Source organism: Pristiophorus japonicus, unplaced genomic scaffold, assembly GCF_044704955.1.
Source record: "Pristiophorus japonicus isolate sPriJap1 unplaced genomic scaffold, sPriJap1.hap1 HAP1_SCAFFOLD_1640, whole genome shotgun sequence".
Lineage (NCBI taxonomy): Eukaryota > Metazoa > Chordata > Chondrichthyes > Pristiophoridae > Pristiophorus > Pristiophorus japonicus.
In genome coordinates, this window is record NW_027251321.1 from 15,170 (window position 1) to 31,013 (window position 15,844).

The window sequence follows — 15,844 nt, forward strand, 5'->3', positions numbered from 1 at the left end:
CCCTCTCGAGACCCTATAAACCCTCCCTAGACCCTATAAACCCCCCTAGACCCTATAAACCCCACTATCAGACTGATTCCCGGGATGGCAGGACTGACATATGAAGAAAGACTGGATCAACTGGGCTTATATTCACTGGAATTCCGAAGAATGAGAGGGGATTTTCATAGAAACATATAAAATTCTGACGGGATTGGACAGGTTAGAGGCAGGAAGAATGTTCCCGATGTTGGGGAAGTCCAGAACCAGGGGTCACACAGTCTAAGGATAAGGGGTAAGCCATTTAGGACTGAGATGAGGAGAAACTTCTTCACTCAGAGAATTGTGAACCTGTGGAATTCTCTACCACAGAAAGTTGTTGAGGTCAGTTCGTTGAATATATTCAAAAGGGAGTTAGATGTGGCCCTTACGGCTAAAGGGATCAAGGGGTATGGAGAGAAAGCAGGAATGGGGTACTGAGGTGAATGATCAGCCATGATCATATTGAATGGCGGTGCAGGCTCGAAGGGCCGAATGGCCTGCTCCTGCACCTATTTTCTATGTTTCTATGATTCCTCGATTCCGAGGGACTATCCACGATGATGGTTTCAGACCTGATGCATATTGCCAGGGACTATTTCAGATTCGCTGGCAGGGTTTTACTAGAGAGTTGGTAAACACTGCTGTCTGACTCATCTCAGTTACATGTCATAGGGTAGGCGGAGCCTGCGAGTGCTTGCAGGAAAACACAGCAAGAATATTGCAGGAATCACATTTGGATCAGTCTGGCTTGCTGTGCATGTGTGTGTGTGTGTGGACAGATATTTGCAAGCAAACAAGGAAGGTCTGGTCAAACATGGCTTGGAAAATCACTTGTATTATCCTGTGTGGGATATTGGCATTATTGGAACAGATTTCAGCAGAGAGATACACACTTTACTGGAACAGCACTAACGCCAAGTAAGTCGATCCTTAAATCGAGACAAGTTGTTACCAACTTGCAAACAAGTTCACTCGGTTACTGATTAACAGAAGAAAGTGGTTGGAAAGTTTTGTGAAACCACTCGAAGTTGGTAAAACATTTTTTGAAGGATTGTTTTCCTCGCTTTAAACTGAAGCCAAACTTTTCTCGCTCTGCGTGTTGAAGTTCCGTCGGGTGCTTTGATTTAGTTTTTGTTAACGTTACACGTTTTCGGGGTGCCCCTTTTGAGGTTTTCAACGCGTTTGTCTTAAAGGTTTTTTTTAAAAGAATTGATTTTGAAATCAGGTTTAATGCAAAAATTAGGATGTAAGGCAAAATCTGGGATTGAGGTTAATGCAAAAATTGGGATTGAGGTTAAATGCAAAAATTGGGATTTTATGCAAAATCTGGGATTGAGGTTAATGCAAAAATGGGGATTGAGGTTAAATGCAAAAATTGGGATTGAGTTAATGCAAAAATTGGGATTTTATGCAAAATCTGGGATTGAGGTTAATGCAAAAATTGGGATTGAGGTTAATGCAAAAATTCGGAATTAAGTTAATGCAAAAATTGGGATTTAAGGCAAAGTTGGGATTGAGTTAATGCAAAAATTGGGATTGAGTTAATGCAAAAATTGGGATTTAATGCAAAATCTGGGGTTGAGATTAATGCAAAGTTTGGGTTTAATGTAAAATGTGGGATAGAGGTTAATGCGAAAATTGGGATTTAAGGCAAAATCTGGGATTGAGGTTAAATGCAAAAATTGGGTTTAATACAAAATTGGGATTGAGATAATGCGAAAATTCGGATTTAATGCAAAATCTGGGATTGAAGTAAGGTTGAATGCATGAAAGTTTGGCAGCAAAATCAAGTTTAACTTATTAATTCTGTTGGTAATTCGCTTGTGTCCCTTGCTATGGTCTCCGATTTCCGTGCATGGAGCGCTGTGGTTTATTGTCACTGTGGTTCCTGGTCTTTGTTTACCAGAAGCTGGCTTTTTCACACTCCCTAGCCCCCACCGACAGAGAAAAGGTCCCAGCAATGTTTGCAAGACAGGGCGATGTAACTGCTGTGAACACAACGCACACAGAGCTATGGTTGTAATATTCCGGTGTGATTGACTGGAAACTTTTGGCAACTTATTTCCTTGCTGGGAAATAGCAAGAAGGGAAAAAAGCCTTTTAACATGCTCTGAAATCACTGGTGGGACCCACCAATTTCGGAGTGCATTTCCCTTTTAATTGGCTGTTGGTGGGCCCCACCACTATTTTAGGACTGTATTTCCTTTTTATAATTCGTTGATTTTGGGGTGGGGTGGGTGGGGGGAATAGGGCGCAACTTGCTAAATGCTGCAGGAACACTTAATTCTGCTATCTCTTCGGTGTCAACATCAAACCAATTGTTTAAGAAAAGTTTTTGAGAAACTTTTCAACTTTTTTACACAGTGAGGTCTTAAAAGGGTCATTCCGAGATCACGTTGGTTCTGTTTGCAATCGAAGTTTACTGCTGGGGTCTCCCCCAATCGCAGTCTCGAACAGAACCTGTTGAACCACCAAGGAATCGCCACAGGAACAGCAGGAGGCCATTCGGCCCCTCGAGTCAGTTCCTGCATTCGAGAAGATCACGGCAGAACTGTGCCTGCGACCCCATTCACCTGCCTTTGCTTCATGTCGCAACCACTTGCAATTGTGTAGCGCCTGTAACGTCCCCGGAAGTGTGTGTCAGTATTTACAGAGGGTCCCCGGGAGTGTGTGTCAGTATTTACAGGGGGTCCTCGGGAGTGTGTGTCAATATTTACAGGGGTCCCCGGGAGTGTGTCAGTATTTACAGGGGGTCCCCGGGAGTGTGTCAGTATTTACAGGGGGTCCCCGGGAGTGTGTGTCAGTATTTACAGGGGGTCCCCGGGAGTGTGTGTCAGTATTTACAGGGGGTCCCCGGGAGTGTGTGTCAGTATTTACAGAGGGTCCCCGGGAGTGTGTGTCAGTATTTACAGGGGGTCCCCGGGAGTGTGTCAGTATTTATAGGGGGTCCCTGGGAGTGTGTCAGTATTTCCAGGTGGTCCCCGGGAGTGTGTGTCAGTATTTACAGGGGTCCCCGGGAGTGTGTGTCAGTATTTACAGGGGGTCCCCGGGAGTGTGTCAGTATTTACAGGGGGTCCCCGGGAGTGTGTGTCAGTATTTACAGGGGTCCCCGGGAGCGTGTGTCAGTATTTACAGGGGTCCCCGGGAGTGTGTCAGTATTTACAGGGGGTCCCCGAGAGTGTGTGAAAATCCTTCAGACTCAATCGTGGCTTTCAAAAGGGAACTGGATGAATACCTGAAGGAATCGATTTGCAGGGCTACAGGGAAAAGGCGGGGGAGTGGGACTGGCTGAGGTGCTCTTGCAGAGAGCCAGCATGGGTTCGATGGGCTGAATGGCCTCCTTCTGTGCTGTAACCGTTCAATGATTCTATTCTATAAACTGATCAGCGTTTAGCGGGACTCGCGATCAGCTACTGCATAATTTGCAAGACTTTGAGTTCGTTTTCCCTCGCATATATTCTGTCGTGAATCGTTGCCCCTTTAAGATCACACAGGGGACTGATTAATGGTATCTTTTGGACGAACATGATGTCCTTCGAGAATTAATTCGTTTTGGCGACATCTGCGTAAGAATATCAATCGGAATTAGCAGCGAGACGGCTTATATTTAAGGTGCATTCTGCCAATATCTAATTATAAAGGATTTAAAGGTTCTATCTTACTAAACCTTGACTCGCTGACATCAAGTAGAAGTGATTTTTTAAATAAATGGTGGCGATGCAGAAGTGTTATCTTGGCTTGGTGGGCCATTCTCTCGCCTCGGGAGTCAGAAGGTCATGGGTGCGAGCCCCACTTAAGAGACTTGAGCTCATCATCGAGGCCAACTGCAATAGAACATAACAACATAAGAATTAGGAACAGGAGTAGGCCATCTAGCCCCTCGAGCCTGCTCCGCCATTCAATAAGATCATGGCTGATCTGGCCGTGGAATCAGCTCCACTTACCCGCCCGCTCCCCGTAACCCTAATGCTGAGGGAGCGCCGTACTGCGCTGTCGGAGGGGCAGTACTGAGGGAGCGCCGTACTGTCGGAGGGGCAGTACTGAGGGAGCGCCGCATTGTCGGAGGGGCAGTACTGAGGGAGCACCGTACTGTCGGAGGGGCAGTACTGAGGGAGCACTGCGCTGTCGGAGGGGCAGTACTGAGGGAGTGCCGCACTGTCGGAGGGGTAGTACTGAGGGAGCACCGCACTGTCGGAGGGGCAGTACTGAGGGAGCACCGCACTGTCGGAGGGGCGGTACTGAGGGAGCGCCGCACTGTCGGAGGGGCAGTACTGAGGGAGCACCGCACTGCGCTGTCGGAGGGGCAGTACTGAGGGAGTGCCGCACTGTCGGAGGGGCAGTACTGAGGGAGCGCTGCACTGTCGGAGGGGCAATACTGAGGGAGCGCTGCACTGTCGGAGGGGCAGTACTGAGGGAGTGCCGCACTGTCAGAGGTGCTGTCTGTCGGAGGGCCATTATTGGAAGAAGAGCAGGGGGAGTTCTCCCCGGTGTCCTGGGGCCGATATTTATCGCTCAACGAACATCACTAAAACAGACGATCTAAATATTCGTATTTTTGTTTGTTCGTTTCCGGGATGTGGGTCGTCGCTGGCAAGGCCGGCATTTATTGCCCGTCCCTAATCGCCCCTCGAGAAGGTGGTGGTGAGCTCCTTCTTGAACCGCTGCAGTCCCGTGTGGTGGCGGTGCTCCCACAATGCCTCTTGTTGGCGCTTTGACGCAAACGAGTGGCTCACTGGGGCCCACATCAGAGAATCAGCATGCGTGTGGTGTGGGTCTGGAGTCACGTGTAGGCCCTCGACCGGGGAATCTTGGCAGCTTGCCTTCCCGAGCGGGACATCTGTGAACCAGTTGTGCTTTTAATGAGCTTATTTTCCCCACATTACAACAGTGGCTACGCTTCCGTGAAGTATTCCATTGGCTGGGAAACGCTTTGGGACGTCCGGTAGTCGTGAAAGGTGCTCTATAAATGCAATTGTTTCTTTCTGAGAATCTCACCGGCACATGAGGAAGCTATTCGGCCCATCGTTCCTGTGCCGGCTCTGTGACAAGAGCGATCCCATTCCCCCCCCCCCCCCCCACCCCTTCCCTGCTCTTTTTCCCCGTTGCCCGGCAAATTTCTCTCCCGTTAAAGTATTTATTCAAGCGTGTTGATTGGTGGGAGTCGCTCGCTGGACGCCTGGCTCACAAGGTGGGGAGTGTTGTTGTTGCTGTGTGTGTTGGATCGCCCAGTGCGGGCAGGCGCTCTCCCGCGCAGTTCGAGCCGTTGGGGGCCGCGGAGGCCGCAGGCCGGAGGTGTCGTGCCGTTAGCCGGCCTGTGGTGGTGGGCCCCGCGGCTACGGCCAGCGTTGCCCTTTTAAGAGCCCGCGGAGCCTGGGATAATGGTCGGAAAGGCTGGCCGAGTGTCGGGAGCTGTGCAGGAACTGTTTTTCTTTACCCGGCAACTCGTAAAATGTGTTGTCCCGGAAAGTGAGCTTCCCGCCAACCTTGTTGTCTCCCAGTGTCCGGGCCGCAGGAAGCCGGTTCACATTTCCTCCCCCGCTTCACAGGGTCCCGGGCTGGGGGGGGGGAGCGGGGGGAGGTGGGGGGGAGGGGGCAGGAACCTGGGGGGGGGGGCGAGGGGGGGAGAGAGAGAGCGGGGGGAGGGGGTGAGAGAGAGAGGGGGGGGAGGGGGGGGGAGAGAGAGAGAGAGGGGAGAGGGGTGGGACAGAGAGGGGAGTGGGGGCAGGAACCTGGGGGGGGGAGAGAGAGAGGGGGGAGGGGGGGTGAGAAAGAGAGGGGAGGGGGGGAGAGAGAGAGAGAGAGAGGAGGGAGAGAGAGAGAGGGGAGAGGGGTGGGACAGAGAGGGGAGTGGGGGCAGGAACCTGAGGGGGGATAGAGAGAGAGGGGGGAGGGGGCAGGAACCTGGGGGGGCAAGGGGGGGAGAGAGAGAGGGGAGGAGGACCAGGAACCTGGGGGGGGAAAGAGAGAGAAGGGGGGAGGGGGTGCCGGAACCTGGGGTGAGGGGGAGGGGGCAGGAACCTGGGGTGGGCGAGGGGGGGGAGAGAGAGAGAGGGGAGTGTGGGAGAGGGAGAGATGTGGGGGGAGGGGGATTGAGGGAGGGGTGCAGGACGAGATGTAAAAGGCGTTCGCTCTCGCCACCATTTGCTCCCCATCCACAGCCAAATGTATCACCGTTGGTCGGGGGCAAACCGGGGTCAGCCACGGAGGGTGTTCCCACTGATGGGGGAGACTAGAACTAGGGGGCATGGTCTTAGAATAAGGGGCCGCCCATTTAAAACTGAGATGAGGAGAAATTTCTTCTCTCAGAGGGTTGTAAATCTGTGGAATTCGCTGCCTCAGAGAGCTGTGGAAGCCGGGACATTGAATAAATTTAAGACAGAGATAGACAGTTTCTTAACCGATAAGGGGATAAGGGAGCGGGCAGGGAAGTGGAGCTGAGTCCATGATCGGATCAGCCATGATCGTATTAAATGGCGGAGCAGGCTCGAGGGGCCGAATGGCCGACTCCTGCTCCTATTTCTTATAGAAACATAGAAAATAGGTGCAGGAGCAGGCCATTCGGCCCTTCGAGCCTGCACCACCATTCAATATGATCATGGCTGATCATGCAACTTCAGTACCCCATTCCTGCTTTCTCTCCATACCCCTTGATCCCTTTAGCCGTAAAGGCCACATCTAACTCCCTTTTGAATATATTTAGTGAACTGGCCTCAACAACTCTCTGCGGTAGAGAATTCCACAGGTTCACAACTCTCTGAGTGAAGAAGTTTCTCCTCATCTCGGTCCTAAATGGCTTACCCCTTATCCTTAGACTGTGACCCCTGGTTCTGGACTTCCCCAACATCAGGAACATTCTTCCTGCATCTAACCTGTCCAGTCCCGTCAGAATTTTACATGTTTCTATGAGATCCCCTCTCATCCTTCTAAACTCCAGTGAATATAAGCCCAGTCGATCCAGTCTCTCCTCATATGTCAGTCCTGCCATCCTGGGAATCAGTCTGGTGAACCTTCGCTGCACTCCCTCAATAGCAAGAATGTCCTTCCTCAGATTAGGAGACCAAAACTATACACAATACTCCAGGTGTGGCCTCACCAAGGCCCTGTACAACTGCAGTAAGACCTCCCTTCTCCTGTACTCAAATCCCCTCACTATGAAGGCCAACATACCATTTGCCTTCTTCACCGCCTGCTGTACCTGCATGCCAACTTTCAATGACTGATGAACCATGACACCCAGGTCTCGTTGCACCTCCCCTTTTCCTAATCTGTCACCATTCAGAAAATAATCTGCCTTCCTGTTTTTGCCACCAAAGTGGATAACCTCACATTTATCCACATTATACTGCATCTGCCATCCATTTGCCCACTCACCTAACCTGTTCAAGTCACCCAGCAGCCTCTTAGCATCCTCCTCACAGCTCACACCGCCACCCAGCTTAGTGTCATCTGCAAACTTGGAGATATTACATTCATTAATGTATATTGTAAATAGCTGGGGTCCCAGCACTGAGCCCTGCGTATGTAATGAGATCATCATATCATCATAGGCAGTCCCTCGGAATCGAGGAAGACTTGCTTCCACTCTAAAAGTGAGTTCTCAGGTGGCTGAACAGCCCAATACGAGAGCCACAGTCCCTGTCACAGGTGGGACAGACAGTGGTTGAGGGAAGGGGAGGGTGGGACTGGTTTGCCGCATGCTCCTTCCGCTGCCTGCGCTTGGTTTCTGCACGCTCTCGGCGACGAGACTCGAGGTGCTCAGCGCCCTCCCGGATGCACTTCCTCCACTTAGGGCGGACTGGTCTTTGGGCCCAGGGACTCCCAGGTGTCGGTGGGGATGTTGCACTTTATCAGGGAGGCTTTGAGGGTGGTCCCTTGTAACGTTTCCTCTGCCCACCTTTGGCTCGTTTGCCCGTGAAGGAGTTCCGAGTAGAGCGCTCGCTTTGGGAGTCTCGTGTCTGGGGGGGGCATGCGGACAATGTGGCCCCGCCCAGCGGAGCTGGTCGAGTGTGTGGTCAGTGCTTCGATGCTGGGGATGTTGGGCCTGGTCGAGGACGCTAACGTTGGTGCGTCTGTCCTCCCGGGGGATTTGCGGGATCTTGCGGAGACAGCGTTGGTGGTATTTCTCCAGCGACTTGAGGTGTCTACCGTACACGGTCCATGTCTCTGAGCCATACAGGAGGGCGGGTATCACTGCAGCCCTGTAGACCATGAGCTCGGTGGTAGATTTGAGGGCCCGGTCTTCGAACACTCACTTCCTCGGGCGGCCGAAGGCTGCACTGGCGCACTGGAGGCGGTGTTGGATCTTGTCGTCGATGCCTGCTCTTGTTGATAGGAGGCTGGGTTATGTGCTTGGAAGGCGCTCCAGGGGCTGAGTGACCTCTCCCGTTATCAGTCGCGCGCTCTCTCTCTCTCCCCGCCCCCTCCCATGGTGGAGCAGCACCCCTCCGCCCCTGCGGACAATCCTATTTAACGATTGTCGGGGGCGGGGCAGCTTAATTGTTGGTTGATGGGTTGTCCAGCTGTTTGCTTTGACACGGTCCGTTGACTGTGAATGACCTTCGCGATCCTCACGGCCCCTATTCAGCACTGCCACTTAGCACCCATCTGTCAACAGGGGACAGAAGACAGCAGCTGAATCGGACCCCTCCGCCCCCCCCAGCCCCCCCAGCCCCCTCTCATGCACCTCCTTCCGTTGACAAAAGAGCAGGGGTGGGAGCGAGAGGGACTCTGCTCCCCTCGGGGAGGATGTATCGGCCTCGGAGGGGGGGAAAGCGGGGCAGATTCCCCAGAATGATACCCGGGGGGGGGCTGAAAGGGTTAAACCCCGAGGGCAGGCCGCACAGACCGGGCTTGTGTTCCCTCGAGTGTAGGAGATTGAGGGGGAGATCTGAATCGAGGGGGTTGACGATGATTGAAGGATTCGATCGGGTGGATCGAGAGAGAAACGGTTTCCTCTGGTGGGGGGCAGCCCAGAACAAGGGGGCGCCTCACCTTAAAATCAGAGCCAGGCCGTTCAGGGGTGAGGTCAGGGAGCACTTCTTCACACAAAGGGCCGCAGGAATCGGGAACTCTCTCCCCCAAAACGCTGTGGAGGTCGGAGGTCAATTGGAGCTTTCAAAACTGGGATCGAGAGATTTTTGCTTCAATAAAAGTACAAGACTTGCATTTCTATAGCGCCTTTCATGGCCACCGGACGTCCCAAAGCGCCTCACAGCCAATGAAGTACTTTCGGAGTGCGGTCACTGTTGTATTGTGGGAAACGCGGCAGTTCAATTTGCGCACAGCAAGCTCCCACACACAGCAATGTGATAATGACCCGGATCATCTGTTTTAGTGATGTTGGTTGAGGGATAAATATTGGCCCCAGGACACCGGGGAGAACTCCCCCTGCTCTTCTTCCAATAGTGGCCCCGGGATCTTTTACATCCACCTGAGGGGGCAGACGGGGCCTCGGTTTAACGTCTCATCCGAAAGACGGCCCCTCCGACAGTGCGGGGCTCCCTCAGTACTGTCCTTCCGACAGTGCGGCGCTCCCTCAGTACTGCCCCTCCGACAGTGCGGCACTCCCTCAGTACTGCCCCTCCTACAGTGCAGCGCTCCCTCAGTACTGCCCTTCCGACAGTGCGGCGCTCCCTCAGTACTGTCCCTCCGACAGTGCGGCGCTCCCTCAGTACTGCCCCTCCGACAGTGCGGCACTCCCTCAGTACTGCCCCTCCGACAGTGCGGCGCTCCCTCAGTACTGCCCCTCCGACAGTGCGGCGCTCCCTCAGTACTGCCCCTCCGACAGTGCGGCACTCCCTCAGTACCGCCCCTCCGACAGTGCGGCACTCCCTCAGTACCGCCCCTCCGACAGTGCGGCGCTCCCTCAGTACTGCCCCTCCGACAGTGCGGCACTCCCTCAGTACTGCCCCTCCGACAGTGCGGCACTCCCTCAGTACTGCCCCTCCGACAGTGCGGCGCTCCCTCAGTACTGCCCCTCCGACAGTGCGGCGCTCCCTCAGTACTGCCCCTCCGACAGTGCGGCACTCCCTCAGTACTGTCCCTCCGACAGTGCGGCACTCCCTCAGTACTGCACTGGGAACGCTGGCCTGGATTATGGGCTCGGGTCTCTGGAGTGGGGTTCAGACAGAAGGCGAGAGTGGCACCCACTGAGTCACGGAGGGGTACAAACACCCCCCCCCCCCCCGCAGGACAAGTAGATTTGGCAGCAGCTCCAATGGAACTAGTGACTGGAAGTGAGATATGATTTCAAAGCTCTCATTACAAAATCCTGCTCACAGGAAGTGGATGATTCACGGTGATGTGTAATGGTGAAACAGGTTCCATTATTGCGTTTGTAAAGATTGTTTTTCACCTGCATTAGTCATGGCTCAGTGCGTAGCTCCCTCTCTCTGCCTCTCTCTCTCTCTCTGTCCATCCTTCCCTCTCTCTCTCCCTCTCCGTCTCCCCCTCTCCATCTCTCCCTCTCTCACCTTGGAGTCAGAAGGTTGTGGGTTCGAGCCCCGCTCCAGACTTGAGTCCATAATCCAGGCCGACACTCCCAGTGACATTACTGAGGGAGCGCCGCACTGTCGGAGGGGCGGTACTGAGGGAGCGCCGCACTGTCGGAGGGGCGGTACTGAGGGAGCGCCGCACTGTCGGAGGGGCAGTACTGAGGGAGCGCCGCACTGTCGGAGGGGCAGTACTGAGGGAGCACCGCACTGTCGGAGGGGCAATACTGAGGAAGCGCCGCACTGTCGGAGGGGCAATACTGAGGGAGCACCGCACTGTCGGAGGGGCGGTACTGAGGGAGCGCCGCACTGTCAGAGGGGCAGTACTGAGGGAGCACCGCACTGTCGGAGGGGCGGTACTGAGGGAGCGCCGCACTGTCAGAGGGGCAGTACTGAGGGAGCACCGCACTGTCGGAGGGGCAGTACTGAGGGAGCGCCGCACTGTCAGAGGGGCAGTACTGAGGGAGCGCCGCACTGTCGGAGGGGCAGTACTGAGGGAGTGTCGGAGGGGCAGTACTGAGGGAGCGCCGCACTGTCGGAGGGGCTTCAGTGACGGGGAGAGACTGGAGAAGCCGGGGTTGTTCTCCTCGGAGCAGAGAAGGTTAAGGAGGAGATTTAATCGAGGGGTTCACTATCCCGAGGGGTTTTGAGGAGTAAATCAGGAGAGACTGTTCCCGGGGGCAGGAGGGTGGGTAACCAGGGGGACACAGATTGACGATAATCGGCGATGGAACCAGAGGGGGAGATGGGGAGAATGTGTTTTGACGCAGCGAGTTGTTGTGATCGGGAACGCGCTGCCTGAAAGGGCGGTGGGAGCAGATTCAATCGGGACTTTCAAACGGGGGAATTGGGTAAATACCGGAAGGGGGGAAATGTGCCGGGCTGTGGGGAAAGAGCAGGGGGGAGTGGGACTGATTGGATCGCTCTGTCACAGAGCCGGCACAGCACGGGCTCCGTGGGCCCACTGGGATCCTCCTGTGCGGCGAGATTCGGGGACTGTGTCTCTTGACTTGTGAGCCGGGTTGCGTGTGAGCGAGGAGTCTCGGGAGTCGAGCTGCAGGCTTCGGGGGGGGGGAGGGGAGGGATGAGGTATCTGGATAAACCGGTTTGAGCAGTTCTGGTTCAATGCTGTGTGTTGAATCCAAGATTCCCATTGTGTGGTGAGCTTGAGGCTCACGTGATCAGGAGCAGAGAGGGGGCGCGGTTATCTAACCTCCCGCTCGCACGCTATACCCCTCCTCCCCCCTCAACAATAACATCTTGCACTCATCATCATCATAGGCAGTCCCTCGGAATCGAGGAAGACTTGCCTCCACTCTTAACACGAGTCCCCAGGTGGCTGAACAGCCCAATACGGGAGCCACAGTCCCTGTCACAGGTGGGACAGACAGTGGTTGAGGGAAGGGGAGGGTGGGACTGGTTTGCCGCACGCTCCTTCCGCTGCCTGCGCTTGGTTTCTGCACGCTCTCGGCGACGAGACTCGAGGTGCTCAGCGCCCTCCCGGATGCACTCCCTCCACTTCGGGCGGACTGGTCTTTGGGCCCAGGGACTCCCAGGTGTCGGTGGGGATGTTGCACTTTATCAGGGAGGCTTTGAGGGTGGTCCCTTGTAACGTTTCCTCTGACCACCTTTGGCTCGTTTGCCGTGAAGGAGTTCCGAGTAGAGCGCTTGCTTTGGGAGTCTCGTGTCGGGGCATGCGGACAATGTGGCCCTGCCCAGCGGAGCTGGTCGAGTGTGGTCAGTGCTTCGATGCTGGGGATGTTGGCCTGGTCGAGGACGCTAACGTTGGTGCGTCTGTCCTCCCAGGGGATTTGCAGGATCTTGCGGAGACAGCGTTGGTGGTATTTCTCCAGCGACTTGAGGTGCCTGCTGTACGCGGTCCATGTCTCTGAGCTGCAGTGTATGGCTTGCGTTCATTTAGCGCCTTTAACTGACTGAAACATACCAAGGCACTTCACAGCAGTGCGATGAGACCCAACAGATAAATTTGACGCCAAGCCGTGTCAGAAGAAATCGACAGATGCGAGGGAGAGGGATGGGGGCGGAGGCTAGGGGAACGCAGTTAGTGATGGGGACCAAAGACAATGGCTTCGGTCGGTCTTCCCAGTATTTGATTGGAGAAGCTTTGCGCTCATCAGGAGGAACCTCTTTATCCAGAGAGCGGTGAGACTGTGGAACCCGCTGCCACAGGGAGGTGTCGAGGCGAATAGTATCGAGGCATTTAAAGGCAGAAAGGACTCGCATTTCTATAGCGCCTTTCACGACCACTGGACGTCCCAAAACGCTTTACAGCCAATGAAGTACTTTTGGAGTGTGGTCACTATTGCATTGTGGGAAACGCCAATTCACGCACAGCAAGCTCCCACACACAGCGATGTGATAATGACCCGGATCATCGGTTTTAGTGATGTTGGTTGAGGGATAAATATTGGCCCCAGGACACCGGGGAGAACTCCCCCTGCTCTTCTTCCAATAGTGGCCCCGGGATCTTTTACATCCTCCTGAGAGGGCAGACGGAGCCTCGGTTTAACGTCTCATCCGAAAGACAGCACCTCCGACAGTGCGGCGCTCCCTCAGTACTGCCCCTCCGACAGTGCGGCACTCCCTCAGTACCGCCCCTCCGACAGTGCGGCGCTCCCTCAGTACTGCCCCTCCGACAGTGCGGCACTCCCTCAGTACCGCCCCTCCGACAGTGCGGCGCTCCCTCAGTACTGCCCCTCCGACAGTGCGGCGCTCCCTCAGTACTGCCCCTCCGACAGTGCGGCACTCCTTCAGTACCGCCCCTCCGACAGTGCGACGCTCCCTCAGTACCGCCCCTCCGACAGTGCGGCGCTCCCTCAGTACTGCCCCTCCGACAGTGCGGCACTCCCTCAGTACCGCCCCTCCGACAGTGCGGCGCTCCCTCAGTACTGCCCCTCCGACAGTGCGGCACTCCCTCAGTACTGCCCCTCCGACAGTGCGGCGCTCCCTCAGCACTGCCCCTCCGACAGTGCGGCGCTCCCTCAGCACGGCACTGGAGTGTCAGCCTGGATTTTTTGTGGGGACTCGAACCCACGACCTTCTGACTCAGAGGCGAGTGTGCTGCTCACTGAGCCACAACCCGTGGTGAAACGTCCCAGGGTGCTTCACAGGAGTATTATGAGATAAAATACTTGACCCCGAGCCACAGAAGGAGATATTAGGGACAGGCGACCAAAAGCTGGGTCAAAGAGGTCGGTTTTAAGGAGTGTCTTGAAGGAGGAGAGAGAAGGGGAGAGGTTTAGGGAGGGAGTTCCAGAGCTTGGGGCCCAGGCAGCTGAAGGCACGGCCACCGATGGTGGAGCGATTATAATCAGGGATGGTCAGGAGGAGAGAATTAGAGGAGCGCAGAGATCTCGGGGGGTTGTGGGGCTGGAGGAGGTTACAGAGATAGGGAGGGGTGTAAGGGCTGGAGGAGGTTAAGGAGATAGGGAGGGGCTGGAGGAGGTTACAGAGATAGGGAGGGGTGTAAGGGCTGGAGGAGGTTACAGAGATAGGGAGGGGTGGAGGGGCTGGAGGAGGTTACAGAGCTAGGGAGGGGTGTAAGGGCTGGAGGAGGTTACAGAGCTAGGGAGGGGTGTAAGGGCTGGAGGAGGTTACAGAGATAGGGAGGGGTGTAGGGGCTGGAGGAGGTTACTGAGATAGGGAGGGATGTAGGGGCTGGAGAAGGTTACAGAGCTAGGGAGGGGTGTAGAGGCTGGAGAGATATGTAAAGAAGGATGAGAATTTTGTAATCGAATCGTTGCTTAACCAGGAGCCAATGTAGGTCAGCGAGCACAAGGGTGATGGGTGAGTGGGACTCGGTGCGAGTTAGGACACGGGGGCAGTGAGCACAGCGGGTGATGGGTGAGTGGGACTCGGTGCGAGTTAGGACACGGGGCAGTGAGCACAGGGGGTGATGGGTGAGTGGGACTCGGTGCGAGTTAGGACACGGGGGCAGTGAGCACAGCGGGTGATGGGTGAGTGGGACTCGGTGCGAGTTAGGACACGGGGCAGTGAGCACAGGGGGTGATGGGTGAGTGGGACTCAGTGCGAGTTAGGACACGGGGCAGCGTGCACAGGGGGTGATGGGTGAGTGGGACTCGGTGCGAGTTAGGACACGGGGTCAGCGAGCACAGGGGGTGATGGGTGAGTGGAACTCGGTGTGAGTTAGGACACGGGGCAGTGAGCACAGCGGGTGATGGGTGAGTGGGACTCGGTGCGAGTTAGGACACGGGGCACAGGGTGTGATGGGTGAGCGGGACTCGGTGTGAGTTAGGACACGGGGGCAGCCGAGTTTTGGATCACCCCTAGTTTACGTCGGGTTGAATGTGGGAGGCCGGCCAGGAGCGCTGCGTTGGAGAAGTTGGGAGTGTGGAACGGACGAAAGCGCGAGGCATGTCACAAGGATTGGATCGATTCGAAATTCTCCGACGAGGACAAAAAAACTGTCTTTAGAACGGATGGGTGGCCTGTGCCTTTAAGAAAGTGGGTGGGTGGGGGAAGGAGGGGCTGGAGGCTGTTGTGTCAACTGAAACCCCCTCCCATGGGGATCGGAATTCAAAGGGACCTCGAGACACACACACCTCGATTGTCTCTCCCTCTCCCCAGGACACAGACTGACTTCTGCAGCCAGACAGGAACCAGTTAAAGGGACCCCCCTCCGAGCATTTATCATCAAAGGTCTAGGAACGCGCCCCACGCCATGTTGGGGAGGCCGCTCGGCCAATCCGGACCCTGAGTCTCCGCTCCCTCCCATCGCAGCATCCGATTGGTCCTGAAATATCGCGGCCCTCTTCACACCATACCTGGAGTGTTGTGCACAGTTTTGGTCTCTTTTGCTGCAGAAGGACTTGCACTCTTCATCATCATAGGCAGTCCCTCACAATCGAGGAAGACTTGCTTCCACTCTTAACACGAGTCCTCAGGTGGCTGAACAGCCCAATACGAGAGCCACAGTCCCTGTCACAGGTGGGACAGACAGTGGTTGAGGGAAGGGGAGGGTGGGACTGGTTTGCCGCACGCTCCTTCCGCTGCCTGCGCTTGGTTTCTGCACGCTCTCGGCGACGAGACTCGAGGTGCTCAGCGCCCTCCCGGATGCACTTCCTCCACTTAGGGCGGACTGGTCTTTGGCCCAGGGACTCCCAGGTGTCGGTGGGGATGTTGCACTTTATCAGGGAGGCTTTGAGGGTGGTCCCTTGTAACGTTTCCTCTGCCCACCTTTGACTCGTTTGCCCGTGAAGGAGTTCCGAGTAGAGCGCTTGCTTTGGGAGTCTCGTGTCTGGGGACATGCGGACAATGTGGCCCTGCCCAGCGGAGCTGGTCGAGTGTGGTCA

At 55.3% G+C, this 15,844-nt stretch overlaps 1 protein-coding gene across 1 annotated transcript in view; it reads left to right on the plus strand.

Annotated features, from left to right (window-relative positions):
* Positions 1-768: 768 nt before the first annotated feature.
* Positions 769-15,844, plus strand: part of LOC139243242 (ephrin-A1-like) — a 29,166-nt gene continuing 14,090 nt past the window's right edge. Inside the window, exon 1 of the mRNA XM_070870734.1 lies at positions 769-939. Within this exon, the coding sequence (XP_070726835.1) occupies positions 779-939 (161 nt within the window). The 5' untranslated portion in view covers positions 769-778. The remainder of the gene's footprint in view (positions 940-15,844) is intronic.